This window comes from Microtus oregoni, unplaced genomic scaffold, assembly GCF_018167655.1.
Source record: "Microtus oregoni isolate MIOR12 unplaced genomic scaffold, Mior012 000002F_ref0000024, whole genome shotgun sequence".
Lineage (NCBI taxonomy): Eukaryota > Metazoa > Chordata > Mammalia > Rodentia > Cricetidae > Microtus > Microtus oregoni.
The window spans coordinates 69,996,126-70,012,875 of NW_024543061.1; the positions used below are offsets into that span (position 1 = coordinate 69,996,126).

Consider the following 16,750-nt stretch of genomic DNA (forward strand, 5'->3'; position numbering starts at 1 on the left):
TATATGTACATTTGGCAATGCATCTGTAGTGGATTCCTTCATGGAGCATTTCTCATCTTATTACTTCTTGATGGAACCAATTTCAAGACTAATTTTGGTGGGGACATAATACATACCCCACTTTCAATATTTTCAGTCATATATCCAGAAATCAGATTGTAGGTACTGTTTTCGTTTGTTTGTTTGTTTGTTTGTTTGTTTGGCTAGTTTTTTCTTTTGTTTGTTTTTTGAGATATGTTTCTCTCTGTGTATCCCTGACTTAAATAGAGTTAAATGAGTGTATTACTATTGCCCAGCTGCATGTTTTTAAACTATTTTCTTTCTTTCTCTGTCTCTGAGTGCTTACCACATTATTCCATTGTGATGAAACTGCTTTACATTTACTCACCACAGTGAATAATGACATCAATTTTTTTCACATTCTCACCCACACTCAACATTTAAATCTTACTGGGGAAACTGCTTTCTTAGTGTGTTCACCATGTGGGTAGAAGGTGATGTCGCATTGGTTGTAATTCCCCAACCCCTCCCATGTCTTCTTCTAAACATTGTTCTTGATCTTCCAGTCACGTTTTGAATTGCGCAGTGCCTTATGATTTTTCTAGACAACCAGACACAATGCTCCAGGTAAAAGAAGTGCAGAGTTAGACCTTTATTTTGCTGGTTAGGTGCAGGGTCAGAGAAGTGTGATAATGTCTCTCAGGCTGTTTGTGTCCTTGTGCTCTGACCTTAAATTCCCCATTGTATCTTCAGTTTTTCCCTTCCATGTGGAGGGAGTGGTTACTTACAGCAGCTGCAGTTGGGCATTTCCCTTCAACACAGAAGGCTAGAGTCAACTAAAAGTGATTTTTCCTTCTCTGTGAGGAAAGGTGAGCTGAATAGAGAATGTATTTCCTATCCCCTGGTGAGTTGGGCTGTAATAAATTTACTCTTATATTTGTTCTTTCTTTTTTTTCTTTTTCTTTTTTTTAAAAATATTTATTTATTTATTTATTTATTTATTTATTTATTATGTATACTGTGTTCTGCCTGCAGGCCAGAAGGGGGCACCAGACCTCATTACAGATGGTTGTGAGCCATGATGTGATTGATGGGTATTGAACTCAGGACCTTTGAAAGAGCAGGCAGTTCTCTTAACCGCTGAGCCATCTCTCCAGCCCCTTATATTTGTTCTTAAGGTTTGTTGTTGTTATTATTGTTATTTTAGGACCTCTTCTGTTAAAAGCAGAGTGATCAGCCATAAATTTTAAAAATGGTTTTCTTCTTCCGCGTACGCATAAAGGCTTAGCAGAGTCATAAGTGGATGATGCAACCAGGCATGTGTGTGGGTCAAGTGGGCCCTTTAACATGTCTGGGACCAATAGGCAGTTCTTCCTGATGGCTTGTCGGCACATGCATGGCCCTAGAACCCGGAAGTGTCAGCCTTATTGTGGCTGAAATCATAACATGCTCACTACTCTATTTTTATATATCAAATAAAGAGTAGGCAGATTTCTTCCAAATCTGTAAGCAAGACAGAAAATATAACCCAAGGAATCAGACAGAACTGGCTCCTGGGACCACACAACCTCTCACATATGCTGTGGCATGGATGTGCCCCCTTCAGTTGTAAGTAAACTAGTTTCCACTGGCTGATAGGTAACTCTTCCATGTTTCCAGTAGGTGAATATGGCTAGGGGATATAATTATTTATTATTCAGTAAAATACATTTTTCAAGGAAGAAAGCTGGGTTTTTTTCCCATCACTGCTTTCCTATAGCTCCTGAGAGTCAGGGCAACCAAACTGCAGTTACTTCCGAAATCATTACAGTGATAGTAAAGGCCCTTCAAGGAATACTCCTGGTCAAGTATACAATCTCTGACCTACCTGGCGGCCTACAATTCCAACAATTGCTATGTCACACAAAGCTCTCTGTCTTCCTTCTTTTTTGCGGGGGTGGGGTAGGGGAGCAGACTTCAAGAGTAGTTCCAGCATCACAGGAAAACTCAGTGGAAAGTATAGAGACTTTTGCATTTGCTGTTCTTTCCCGGATCCATTTCCCTAAGGTCAACACCCTACAGTGAGTAAGTGAGAAGCACACATGCCCAGTGTAGAAATAAATATTGACTCTGTTATGAACCTGAGCCTGTCTCCTCTTGGCAGTGTGCCTTCTGTGGGTCTGGAATCATGGACACACACTTGTGTTCACCCTTACTTTGTTACACACTGTGGCCTCACTGCCTAACCGACCCTGGGTTTCCAGTGCTATGTCTCCCCAACCCAGACTAGGAGTCTGGCTCTGCCTATGCCTTTCTTGGGCTTCCCAACTCCATGAACTGCTGCAGACCTGGGATAAGAAGAGGACTGTAGATCCTTATCATTGGGCTAGAGTTCACTCTGTCCTCATCCCTGTGCCAGGCTTTACTGTCCTTATCATTGGGTCAGGCTACACTTATGATTTATTATCTCTGGCTCAGAATAGTGGGGTTAGAGGAAGAGGCCTCCAGCTAGGGGAGGGTTGAAAGCCCTTGGGGCTTAGTAAGGTCCCTTGTGTTAACAGTTTCACTGCAAGATAGAGCTCTGAAGAGAAACGAAACACAAAGTTAATCAGTAAATTAGAAGTCAGGCTTCAGATGGCACCACCACGATTGCCGTGGTCTCTTGTCCTGTTCCAGCAGGATTTTATAATCAGGACATTGAAAGAGAGGGGGAACTGAGGGCACAGGGATGAGAGTGGAAGGGGAAGGGAAAAAGGGAGAGAAGCAGAAAGAGATAAAGAGAGGGAGAGGGAAAAACAGAATTGAGAGAGAATGGAAGGGGAGAGAGAAAGAAGAGAAGCAGAAGAGGCTATACAGAGTATGACAGGGAAAGGGATCAGGATTTGAAGTTTTTGTGTGGGTTTATGGAAGACAGGGTATGCTACTAGCTAGATTGAAAGCCTTCCATGACTTTGTTTTAAGCTGCCAGGCATTGCCTTCGGTCAAGAGGATGAGGAAGAAATGAATGAGGTCCAACACCAGGAGAATTCATTAGTTAAGAAAGACACTAATGAAAGATTGCCTTCAGCTTGGACAGAAAAAAAAATTGGTGTTGGGTTACATTTAGCTACCTCCTACGCTACAAAACCTCAAGAGATATACTCTTATATTCTTCTTTTGTACCTCAAATTTGTGCTGATGTGTGAGGAAATAATTACTTGTATAACAAGACTTTGTCAAGCTTTTTCTGAGGGACTGCAAACTTCCATTAATGACATGGAGACATTATTAATTATGAGAGTTTAGCCTTTAGCTTAGGCTTGTTCCCAACTAGCTCTTATAACTTATCCCATTTCTATTAGTCTTCATTCTGAAATGTGGCTTTTTACCTCTTGTCCATTCTGTATGTCCAATTCCCTCTGTGTCTCACTGGCATCTCCTCTTTTCTTACTCCCAGAGTTCCAATCTCTCCCCAGAAATCTTGCCTATCCTCTCCTGCCTAGCTATTGGCCATTCAGATTTTTATTAAATCGATCTGGTGTCTTAGGCACGTGAGGTAAAACATAGACATATTTTCACGTAGTATAAACAAATATCCTGCAACATACCTGGACATAAGAAAATCTGGGCGACACTCATCTCCAACTACATTGACAGTTAAGTGCCCCAAATACCTGAATTCAAAGCCCCTCTGACTACATATTTATTATCTCATATTTTATAGTATACATATGTTTATATATAGTATTATATTACTTTATTGATTACATGTTATTGGCATATTTTATATAATTAATATATTAAATTTGTAGTACTTTTTAAAACATTTATTTTAACTGATTTCTTTTTATGCATTGGTGTGAGGGTATCAGATCCCCTGGAACTGGAGTTAAAAAGCTGTGAGCTGGGTTCTGGGAGTTGAACTTGGGTCCTCTCTAAGGGCAGCCAGTGCTGTTAACCATTGAGTCATTTCTCCAGCCCCTAAGTTTGGAGTACTTTTTAACTTAGCCTTTGCTGGCCTGAAGCTCCCTCTGTAGACCAGGCTAGCCTAGGACTCATAGAGATTCATCTATCACAGCCTCCCCAGTTCTGGGGTCAGGGTCATATGCGACTGTACCCATCACCCAAATATTTTATTCTAGTATTTTAAAATTTTTCTGAGATGTTTACAATTTTCCTTGGCATATGTTCTAAATATGAAAACAATGCAAATTTGTTGCTTGGTTTTTGATTTTTTTTTTAGGATGATGATCTTCCTTTGCTATATTTCTGGAGCACCTGCATTATAAATCCAAACTTTTCAAGCCTGTGATTCCAGCTCTGAAACAATCTGACATGCGCTTCTGACCTCTGCAGGCAGCTGTACTCACAGACACAGACCCACAGAAAGGCATACCCACACACATATAATTAAAATTATGATTTTAAAAAAACTCTGTTTCATAAACTGTCTATCCCCATAATTCTTCTTGGCATCAAAGCTATGAATCTTGGTTTGGCCTGAGTCAAAGGTCCCTGAAAATCTAGAGAAATGAGTCTCAGCCTGTAAGTAGTGACCTCTTTTGCAGGAGGGGATTGAATGTCCATATCACAGGGGTCATATATCAGATATCCTGCATAGCAATATTTACATTCTGATTCAGAGCAATAGCAATACTACAGTAGTAATGAAATAAATTTATCATTGGCTGTCACCGCAGTATGATGAGCTGTCTTAATGGAGGACAGCATTAAGAAGATTGAGAACCACTGATCTAGAGGCATTTCTTGGACTGGTGAAGGTGGCAGTGGGATGTGTCTTTCTGTCCCCACACCACCAATCAAACATTTCCATATCAGAAACTGTCATTTGAGACAGCCTGAATGACTCATAATTGCCTCCAGAAAAAAACGATCTCTTATTCCCGGAGAGGAGAGAAATGTGTTCATTGACTGTGGACAGTGTCTCCAGCTCTCTCTATTCTGATTCTTGTCTCCCAGACATTCAGTCTCTGGATCTTTAGCACACAGAATCCTCTGACCTGGCTCTGGTGCCTGCTTCTTAAATGATTTCCTCAAACTTCACAGCTGCAGCAATATGGGGCTCACCACTCCCCTTTGTGTGGGAGCCAAGGCATGAAGCTTGCTGACACCAGACCGAGTGGAACCGCCCAAGCATAAAGGGCATTTCTTCCCTCTCAACGTTTTCAGTTTCTTGTTATAGCTGAAACTCAGCTTGTCAGCTCTGAGATGAGTGCTGCAGAGCCTGCAGAGGCTTTTTTGGGCATGTTCAGTACCACAGACAGACTGCAGGAAGGCGAGATCGGTATGTATTTAATGCATATTCGAATGGACCCACAAGAGCAGAGAGCTGCTTGTCAGGGACGGGAATAGAAGCAGAGGGCAGAGGAGTAGAACCTCAGGACTGTGAGCCTGCCACAGTGGGTTTCTGCAGAACCAGAAAACGCAGACAGGAGTTTAGCAGACAGGAGTTTAGTTAGCTAAGAGGTTTTTACATTAGTTATTCTATTGGAGCATATAATATTTAACACTTAAATAGTTCTCACACAAGAGAAATGAACAGTGAATTGCTATACAAAAGCCTTAGTGAAGGCTTTTCTTTTTTTTTTCTTTTTTTTTCTTTTTGTTGTTGTTCTTTGTTCTTAGCTTGCTAGTCCACTCTTCTCCCAGGGATCTGGTAAATTACACTCTGGTGAATCACACCAAGTCCCTGTGGAAAATGCTTGCTCTTTAAGTACCACAGCAAGGGCAAATTCAAACAACAGCTTTGCACTGTGCACAGTGACAAGAGGTGGCTGGGAAGCTGAAGCTTTTGCTTTGTAGATCCCTTGTGATGGAAAAGGGTGTAATGAGTAGGCTGGAGGCCTGGGGTCCAGGCTTACCCCACCTAGGAACAAATCTTCTGCATTTTAAGCTTCTAGTAAATTATACTAGGGAATATAATGGGTTTTCTACTTTAGTCTTCAGAAAGAAAGCGAAATTGTGTTTCTTGCATTTTAAAAATGTCTATGCTTCAATATATTTCACTCTTTTATCTTTTTTTTTCTTCATCCCTGTCCCTTCACGTTAATTTTTTTCATTTAGGAAAAGATACTGGATTTTGGCAAAACAAGACTGCTATTTACGAAAATTTAAAATTAATGACAAAATATTAACACCAATCACTTAAGCCGAGTATTCTCCTAACTGAAACATTATTATTAGCTATTATTATTATTATTATTAATTATTTTGTTCTTGTTGCTGCTGCTGTTTCTGTCTGTTGCTGATTGACTAATTCTTTGAGACAGTCTCATACTTTATTCCAACTGACTGATAACTCCTGTTTCCTTTGCCCCAGCAAGGTTGACTTTGAAAATAAACACTTACCCAATAGGAACACACCTGATACAAATGTGGAGACTCTGTCCAAAGGGTGAATGTTGTGTAACCGGAGGCATTCCGCAACTTGTAACTTGTCTCTTGTCTCTCATTTGAAACCATAGCTGGTTCTGTGAGTGAAGCAGGCTTTTTGTTTTGTTGTGCTTTGTTTTGTTTTTCAAGACAGGGTTTCTTGTTTGGTCAAAAGCTTCCTAGCTCCCTAACACCCCTTTATTCAAAGACTCTGGAAAATTATAATCGGGGGCCTCATCTCAGCCCCCGGCACCCATTTTGAAATGCTGGGCAGAAACTCCATTTCAAGCTCCATCCCCTGGGAGTTGCCTTAGTCCAAACTCCGCCTCTGAGAAAGCCCTCTACCAAGAATTACCCCTCCCCAGGGCGTGTCATGAAGGCCTGCCAAATGGTAACTCCTCCCCAGGGAAGGTCAAGACCACGCCCTCAGGCTACTTAAACTGCCCCTTAGAGACTGTACATGTGGTCTCCACTTCTCTCTCTCCCTTCGCCAGGCTTTCTTGGTGCCACTCGGGAGCATTGCATTCAACGTGGGCGTTTTTGATTTGCTCTGATTGGACTTATTTGCTTCCGTGGAGAGGCTCATCTAAAAAAGATTCCTAACATTTCCCTGTGTAGCCCTGGCTGTACTGGAACTCACTCTTATAGACCAGGCTGGTCTCAAATGCAGGTATCTGACTACCTGTTTCTGCCTCCTGAGTACTGGGATTAAAGATTCCTGCCACTTTTAAAAAAATAAATTAAAAACCAGATCAGCAATGTTTCATTTCTTTGTTTTTTGAGAGATCATTTCTATTATTGTTTCCTAATATGACATGAAAGCTATGCAACAACTGTGCTATGGGAGGCGTTAGGTTTTAGAAGGAGATGCATGTATATACAGTATGAGAAAATGGACAAAAAATTGTCATTTATGTATCAGAATGAAACAAGTGGTATCATTTTATACCACTGTAAATACAGAGGATGACCAGTAAATCTTGCTGATGATATCATATATGAAATGTTTGGTATGAAATCCTGTTTGAACCCAGTGAAAGGAAAAAGTTACACCATTTATGTACCAAGATGAACAGTATTAGATTTTATTCAACTGTAAATATGAACGACTATCAGTAAATCTTGCTGTTGATAATGTATATGAAATGTCTGGTGTAAAGTCCTACTGAAATCTGGGTGAATAGATGCTTGAAATCTCTACTAGAAGACATATCACGTATTGCTCTTTAGCACAATCCCAAACTTTACAGTTTGGTTCTTTTTTTCTTTTCTGTCTTCCTTTTTTTTTAATTGATATTTTACACTTAGCACACACTTTTATTGTTTCATTAAGGTGACTACATTAAAAACTCCCTCAGCTATTTTTAGGAACACTATACATTATTGTGAACTCTATCCTACTGTGCCTTTGATGCCAGAGCTGATACCTCTTTGTAGCAAATATTGCCCCTTTTCCTCTTTACTCTCCCAAGACCTGTAATAGATATTAATTCCCATGTATGTATTGTGACATTGTTCATAATAACCAGCCCATAGAACCCACCTTCATCTATCAGTGAATAAATGGGGAAAACTGTGTTATATACAAATGAGAAGATGAGATGACATTTTTTTGTGACAGCATGCATAAACCTGAGTGACATGCTGAGTAAAATTAATCAGGCACAGAGGGCATAACACTGCTTGACAGTTAGATGGAATGGCTAGGCGTATGGACTATTAATTCAGAATTTGGGAGAGATTTTCAGTACAATTCTAAACTCAACAATCATAGGTAAGTGTAGACATTTCAAGTTTGAAGGTGTTTAGAAATCTGATATTTTTTTAAAGAAGTAATCTTGGGGATGGGTGTGACAAGAGGAATACAAAACCGATGAAAATTGACTTCTCACATGCAGACCAGTGTTGGTAGTGAGTACATGAGAATTTAACATATTTTTCTTTATTTTTGTATAGACTTGCAATTCCCAGTAATAAATGCCTTGTTTTCAAATGTTAAAAAATAGAAGAGAAGAAAAGAAAGGATGAAAAATGACTTACAGATGAACCGACCTTCAGAAGACCAGTGAAACAAATGGGTTTTTATTGGGAGAGGTTAAAGGACACCTTGAGTATCACCTTAGTAGAAAGAAAAAAAATAGAAATAATGATAATTGAGTTTCTAAAGATATTTTTTGTTGATGGAGGCCACTTCTTCGTTTCCTGGCTGTCCAGACTCTGAAATAATCATGCAGAAACTTTATTATTTAAATTACTGCTTGCACTACTAACTCTAGTTTCTTACTGGCTAGCTCTTACATCTTAAATTAACCCATTTCTATTAATCTGTATATCGCCACATGGCTGTGGTTTACTAGCAAGATTCTGTTGCATCTGTCTCCTGCAACAGAGGTCTACATGAGTCTTGGCAACTCTACCTTCTTTCTTCCAGGACTCAGTTTAATTTTCCCTCCTAGCTCTAGTCTGTAAAGCCTCTGGCCAAAACAGGTTTATTCATTAACCAATTAAAGCAACACATAGACAGAATTTTTATCTAATATGAACAACAAAATATGAATATTGAGAGTTTTGTAGGTAGTCAAAATCCAAAGGACGTTATATAATGCTTACAATCCTCTTATCCTAAGCATTGTCTTTCTTGTTAATTTAAGCATCAGTCCTCTTAAGACTTGGACATGTATTCTCATGTCAGACATATGCTCACGTCTCCATCACAGTGAAATAAAGATTTATAACTCCACTCAAATTCCCTGAGGCACATTGCAGATTCTTTCCAGACACTCCTTCCTGATATTTGTTTTTTCCAGACATTTGCTGTTCCCATGGATCCTACAGACTGGTAGGCGTCCACATGTGTTACTTGTGTGTCAAGAATAAACAGTTGACCTCAGAGTTATGTTCCAAGCACCACTGATCGACAAACAGTTCTTAAATTAGAACTTTGAAAGCAGCTTGAAATACATTAGCTTTTATTTTGCAGAAGGTTAAGAAAAGCCAACAGGAACACTGGTAGATTAGATTAGCTAAAGCAGAAACAATTTAGTGATGTTTGGAGAGACATAAATAAACCCCAGCTTTGTTATCAGATTCTCAAGATTGGCTGCAAGACAACTAGCTCAGAGCTCACTACTCTAGAGCTGTGGAGGATCTAAGCCTAAGGAACACTTGGGCACAGTAAGGTTCAGGCTCAAGCATATGCTCCAAGTTTTCCTTTAGAATGCCCCATCCACAGTGCTCAGTAATATTGATTTACATTGTCAAAGCTAGAGAGTATTTGGCTTGATTCCAGATGTGATTTTTAAAAAGTATTTTATATTTTTTCTAAGATTCTCGAGAGTTACTGTCAATATTTATATGTATATTTTATGTTTTAGTGGAAATATGGGTTTTTATTTCTCTTGGGGGAATATGTGGCTAGCAGGGCCAGGACTTATAGTAAGTGTATTCTCATTTATATAAACTGATGTTCTGTTTCCAGTTGTCTTTTCTCAATCCTGATCAAGCTGAACATATTTAATACATGATCTTAATTGGTCAGTATTGAAGTATTTGGTCCTTTTTTATTCTCTCTCTCTCTCTCTTTCTCTCTCTCTTAAAACAATAAGTTCTCACAACTCTCAGGATACAACTCCTTTTTGATCTATGTCCTGCAAATATTGTTTTTTGAATTCCCTTTGAAAGACTCAGAAAAGAGAGATTTTTAAAATTAGCCCAAAATTCAAGTGTTCCATTTTCTATAATGTGTATTGGGATATTGGTATTATAACTGAGACACTTTTATTCACCACTAGGTCACAGAAGATTTTTTTACTCTTTTCCTCAGATAGTTTTATAGTCCTTGGATTCATTCTTGGGTAGCATTTTATAGAAGGTAGGAGAAGTGAGTTTTAGTATGTGATACAGATTGCCTCAGAGGGTAGGCAGAAGCCAAAACATACTTAAATCTTTGTTTCTGCCCCTCTATGATTAGGTGGTGTCATTTCTGCAAATTTGACCTCTTGATTTTTCTAAGTTGCTCAGCTAGACTAATACTTTCGTATTTTCATACAATTTGGAGGTTATCTTGTGCTGGATGGTTAAACATAGATAAAAGTACTGGCTTCCTTTGCAGAGAACCCAGATTTAGTCTCCTGTACTTTCATGGCCAGCACAACTATTTGTAACTCCATTTCCAAGGAATTCAGTACCCTTTTCTGGTTTCCTTTTGGATCAGGCATACACATCATGCACAGACATAAAATGAGTCTTTCTTTGTCCCTCCACCTCCCAAATGATGACATAGAAACTTCTTATTAATCATGAAAGTTTGGCTTTAGTTTAGGCTTGTTTTGAACTTGATCTTAGATCTTGAACTTACCCATTTCTATTAACCTATCTTTTGCATTGTTAATTTTTTACCTTGCTTTCATTCTGTATGTTAAACACTTTCAGTGTCTCATTGGCATCTCGATTTTTCCTCCCCTTCCTTTCTCTCCAAGGAAATCTCCCCTTCTCGCCTACATAGTTATTGACCTTTCAGCTCTTTATTAAACCAATCAAAAAGGGCCTTGACAGAGACACATCTTCACAGTATACAAATATTCTGCAGCACAGACACATATGCAGGCAAATCAACCATAAGCATGAAATAAAAATCAAGTTAATAAGAATGACAGACCTTGCTTATTTCTTTGAAATGTTCTATATCCATAAATGTGTTGGAAAGAATTCCTTCAACTACTAGCCTGCTGAGAGCTTTTGTTATTTTGTGCTAATATTAATTTATTTCACGCAATATTGAAAACTTCTTAAAATGTTCCCATATTTCACACATTAATTATGTTAATGTGTTCTATTATATTTAAGTGTGTTTACTAATTTATTTACTCACTAGGTTCTAATGTGCTCTGTTATATTTATGGATGTCTTTACTAATTTATTTACCTACTAGGTGTTTGAAACTGATCTAGGTTGGCCTCAAACCTCCTTTGTAGCCAAGGCTGGTCTCGTACCCATGGCTCTCCAACTTCTGCATCTCTAACACTAGACCTGCAGAAGTGTACACACATACCTGTCTCTTTGACTGGAAGAGGAGTTATACAGACAGTCATTAGCTGTCCCATGTGGAAGGTGGGAGCCAAACTTGGGTCCTCTATAAGAGCAACAACTGTTTCTAATTTCTCAGCTTTCTATATCTCCAGCCTCTTGCTGATTCTTGCCACCTCCAACCCCCACAATGTTTCTCTCAGTCCTAACCAGTCTATTCTATATATATATATATATATATATATATATATATATATATATTTATATTTATTAAAGATTTCTGTCTCCTCCTTACCACTGCCTCCCATTTTCCTCCCCCTCCCCCAATCAACTCCCCCTCTCTCTTCACACCAGAGCAGTCAGGGGTCCCTGCCCTGTGGGAAGTCCAAGGACCTCCCACCTCCTTCCAGGTCTAGTAAGGTGAGCATCCAGACAGCCTAGGCTCCCACAAAGCCAGTACGTGCAGTAGGATCAAAACCCAGTGCCATTGTTCTTGACTTCTCAGCAGTCCTCATTGTCCGCTATGTTCAGCAATTTCGGTTTTATCCCATGCTTTTTCAGACCCAGTCCAGCTGGCCTTGGTGAGTTTCCAATAGAACATCCCCATTGTCTCAGTGTGTGGGTTGCACCCCTCGCCATCCTGAGTTCCTAACCAGTCTATTCTCAAGAAACTAACTCCACAGGTGTTCTTTTTGTTGTTATTTCTTTTTCATCCTGATCTCCACTCTTTCTGTTTCTAATCTGTTTATTAGCTCTTAGTTCAATAACTGGAAGACTACATGGCAACACTTCTGCTTCCCTTTATTCTACTTCTCCGTGAGTCATAGACATCATTTCCAGACCAGGACTTTCAGTAAGTGTTTGCAGAGGAGGAGTACAAGCAAAATCTACTAATGAGTCTGAGTAAATACAGCTTTTTCCATGAAAGATTCTTGAGATTGATATTCTTATATTTTTCAGATAAAAAGCTCCAAGGAAAATGTCTCAGAATAGTCTCCCATGTGTCTCCTGCTAGGCTTCACTGCTGCTATGCAGTGATCATCGTCCTCACTGCAGCTGTGATTGCACTTTCTGTGGCTCTGTCATTGCCAGGTGAGTAACATTCTCCAGATCCTACAGCTTTCTGTCCACATCCACACTTAGCACTGTGAGCCAGGCAATGTGTGAAGGGCAGGAGAGAAAACACACTGGAAATTCCTGTTCTCTGGGAACTTATGATCTAGCAGAAATGTGCAATGAATGATCAGCACAGGCTGTGGTGTATGCAGGAGGCCAGGCTCAGCATCCCTGGGAAAATGGCATTAAGCAACCCCTCGACAGATGCAGGAGGCATATGTCTACCATGGGGAACTATTCAAAATAGAAAACAAGGGGAGCAATACCCAAATAAGGAAGCTCAAGGAACTGTGAGGACAGAGAAGAGAACTATGTCCAGGATGATGTCCTTCCCCTACTACCAATGGTGTTAATTACCATGTTCAACTATATTTTAAAAGTATTCAATGAAAGGTCTTTGAAGTGATCAATTTATAGAGTTTTAGAATTACACTGTTCAGAATAGTGTAATAAAAGATTTGTACTGTTGCCATATGGCAGGTGGTACTCTTTCTCTCTTGGCTGGTTGGCCACCAAGTTGAAAGGAAAAAAATAAAGAAGGGGCGACAGAAAGTTTTTTATACAGTCCATGAGCACAGATGAAGAGAGGCTTCTGGGAGACAGACTTAAGTGGATCATCTCAACTTTATTCCAAAGTATAAAGATTAAGGATTTTACATAGGATTAAGGAGTCTGGGGACATACTGTCGTGTGGTCCTATCACAAGACTTGGTTTGTGGCAGTAGGGTCCTTTAAATAGACTTTCTAGCATAAGTCTTCTTAGCAGGGCTCTGTATCAAGGGCAAGCTAAGGATGAACCAAGCATCTGGTATTAAAACAGGTATCTGGTTCAGAGGCAGATTTCAGATAATGTCAGTGCTCCAGGCCCAGGGACATCCTCCAAATGAGACTAGACAGAGAGCAGGAACTTTGTTGGGGAAGGAGGAAGTTCCTTATTGTCAAGCTAGAGAGAAAGCTGCTAGTCTATGGCAGACTGTGACCTCTAATGTGTCTGAGCAATCCCTTAGTGCAACAGGTCCACACTGTGTACACTGCCTTCCCAATAGTCCTCCTTGTTATCTAAGTTATCAGGCTGACTGTCAAAGTAGGTGGCCATACAGGGTGCTTGTTGCTCTAGCAGCCCAATTGTAGTGAACAATCATAAAGCAAAAAAAGTGATGATATTATAGGAACTCACTTCCTGGGCCCGTATTATGAGTGAGCACCTGAGGGAGATTGGGGTACAGGCCTGAGATGGGATGCCTTTAGCTAAATGTCCATCATCTTAAGGAGAAGACTCCTACAGATAAGTTAGGAAAACTATAGTCAAAATCACACCTCACATCTGAGCTCAGTAGGCTATGTCAATTCTTGTTATAACTCATTTTATTGTCTAAATTTTAGGAGAAAAGCTAGAACAGGACTCAGTCAAAAATACATATGCTGTTTGCCCAAGAAACTGGATTGGATTTGGGAGTAAATGTTTTTATTTTTCTGAAGACACAAGCAACTGGACATTCAGTTGGAATTTCTGCATGAAACTAAAGGCACAGTTAGCTAAATTTGACAACATGGAGGAACTGGTAAGAAAGGATTGGAATTGATTAGCTTGTTCTATTTAATATGTATTGCCTTGAGATAGACTATTAAAAGATGAAGCATGAGGAAGGATCACCCCTTGCAGATGGAGACATGGGGAACACATGATTGTGTGCCATTTACTGATGGTAATATTTCTGATTGGAGTCCTCAGACATTCATGAGACATTATCTCATGTGGTGCTCATAGTCAACCTGGAAGGTCAGATATGCCACTTTACTGAGATACCTGCTGGTGATGAGCATTTTTCTCCAAGCTAACAAAGGCTGCATCCTGAAGGTGACAACTGTTAATAACTGCAAGGGCAGGCTTAACCGGGAACTCACCCAGCCATGAAGAATATGTAGTTACAATTGGTACTTTAATTCAAATGAGGTACTTAAGAATTATGACTGTCAACTGGATCCACTGAGAACTCAGGGCTATTATGGCTCCAAAGTCTGTGTTCCTCACTTATACCCTCCTGCTACCTAAAGAGAAAGCTGTGGGTTGGGGGACACTCAAGGGTCATCTGAAACAGAGAGACACATAGTTTGCTTTCCATGTCTTATGACAGAATTTCCTGAAGAGATACAAAGGGACCTTTGACTACTGGATCGGCCTGCACAGAGAGTCATCACAGCACCCTTGGAGGTGGATGGACAACACAGAATATAACAGCTCGTATGTTTTCAAACCACTTTCCTACTACTGTGATCATTTTTTATGAAGTGTGTGAGTTGTCTATTAGAGAGGAAAGGCTGTGTCATGTGAAGCCAGCTATACTGCCTTGGAGGTATTTTGGCCATCATTTCCAAAACCTTTACTTAGTGTGATTTTCCTCAAAATCTTTAGCATGATGATGGCATCTGGGGTAGCTATTGTCTTCTCCGTCACTAATTTAAATTTCTTTGTTGTTGATAAATGTTCTGTGTGTAATGTAGAAATAATCTTAGATGGGCAATGAGAGTCCTGAGACCTCAGGAAGCCACTGCAGAAGGACCAGCCCGAGACCCATTAGTCCACTGTATGTATGGCTGCACCTGTTCAGAGAAGCAGAAGTTTCACATCCTTGAAAAACCTCCTTTAAAATCTAAGTAGAGAGCACCCAAGACAGTTCTTGAATGTGAGCATAGATGCTTTGAATGGAGCCATTATAAACTCAGTCTTGCCCATTATTAAAGTCCATTCAAAAATTTACTAAGAAGTGTTTTTTTCCATATGTGAAATGATTCAAAACAGAATTGAAAATCATCCTCAGAGAGGCCACCTATGGCTGTAGTTCATTTGAAGTGGGTAGCAAGCACTAGTTAAATTCTTTGTCCACAAATTGAAGGGTTGGTTCAACTTGGATGAATGTCAAAGGTACTGTGTTCAAATCAAATCCTGAGAATGAAAAGACAGTAGGTACAAAACTAGTGCAGATGAGTTTCCTGGACTCTGCCTTTGATCATATTACAAATAAGCAGTAGAGACAGAGAAGATTTCACTAAAGAGCGAATGTAGTTCTGGCCTCTGCAGATTTACTGTTTTGGGTTTATTTTCAGAGTTCCCATCCGAGGAGCAGAAGAATATGCCTACCTGAACAACAACGGGATCAGCAGTGCCAGGATCTATGCAGACAGGAGATGGATTTGTAGCAAGCCCAACAGCTATATCCTGGAATGCCAAATTCCTTTTGCTTCTTTCTAGTCTTTGTCAAGAGATGCTTTGCAACCTAATATCTACAGTTGCTGCTCTATCCCCTGTTTGCCAATATTGTTATAAAAAAATTGACTGCCAACTGGGTCACATGAGCATCCAGGCATCATGCAGCCTCCCTGATGACAACAGGTCCAAGAGTGCTCCTGAGACAGCAAGTATTTGGCAAGAGGTGGTATGTGTCCTACAGGTTCAAACATTCAGCCAAGATTTAAAGCTTCACATAAACATAGACAAGCATGTCCATCTAAAAAAAAAAAGGAATTGAGAATATTTCTTTACATCCAAATGAGAAACATATTGAAGAACTGCACAACCAAGGGTTTAGAATATAGATTAGATTGAAATACTTGTTGGCACTCATACCTTAAGCCAAAAGTGCAATTAATGTTAGTGAACTACTTTTATGAAATGAAGTTTTTGTTCAGATAGTCCTCCTTTTAAATTTATTGCTATTGCCCTTGGACTTTAATAATTAAAAAACAGTTGGACAGTGATGATACATACCTTTAACCCCAGCACTCAGAAGGCAGAGGCAGTTGGATCTCTGTGAGTTTGAGTCCAGCCTGGTCTACAGAGCTGTTCTAAGAGAGATAGGGCTGTTACCCAGAGAAATTCTGTATCAAAATACAAAACAAAAAAAAAATAAAAAAAAAGAAGAAGGAAAGAAAAGCAGCAGGGAATAGTGTCAAAAGTCTTTAATTCCAGCACTCAGGAGCCATAAGCAGGTGAATTTCTGTGAGTTCGAAGCCAGCTTGGTCTACAAATTAAGTTCTAGGACAGCCAAAACTACACTTAGGCAGCCTGTTTCAGGGGAAAAAAAGAAAAAGAAGAAATGAAAAGCAGAAGGGCTGGTGTTTTTAGAAAATTACTTGTGTTTCCAGAAAAGTAAAAACATGTACTCCCAAATCCAATCCAGTTACTTAGGCAAGCAGAATGGGTATTTTTGATTGGGACCTATAATTAATTACACTTGTAACTCCAGGTACTTAAGGGTTG

At 39.6% G+C, this 16,750-nt stretch overlaps 1 protein-coding gene across 2 annotated transcripts in view; it reads left to right on the top strand.

Moving 5' to 3' along the window:
- LOC121434260 (C-type lectin domain family 2 member D11-like) overlaps nucleotides 1-16,081 on the top strand; it is a 65,652-nt gene extending 49,571 nt beyond the window's left edge. The window contains exons 1-5 of one of the 2 annotated variants that reach the window (XM_041633065.1): nucleotides 4,985-5,263; nucleotides 12,337-12,468; nucleotides 13,876-14,054; nucleotides 14,628-14,734; nucleotides 15,598-16,081. In XM_041633065.1, coding sequence (XP_041488999.1) covers nucleotides 5,188-5,263; nucleotides 12,337-12,468; nucleotides 13,876-14,054; nucleotides 14,628-14,734; nucleotides 15,598-15,742 — 639 coding nt within the window. In that variant the 5' untranslated portion in view covers nucleotides 4,985-5,187 and the 3' untranslated portion in view covers nucleotides 15,743-16,081. Of the gene's footprint in view, nucleotides 1-4,984; nucleotides 5,264-12,336; nucleotides 12,469-13,875; nucleotides 14,055-14,627; nucleotides 14,735-15,597 lie in introns of those variants that run through there. The other variant, XM_041633073.1, reaches the window with a different exon arrangement.
- The last annotated feature ends 669 nt before the right edge of the window (nucleotides 16,082-16,750 follow it).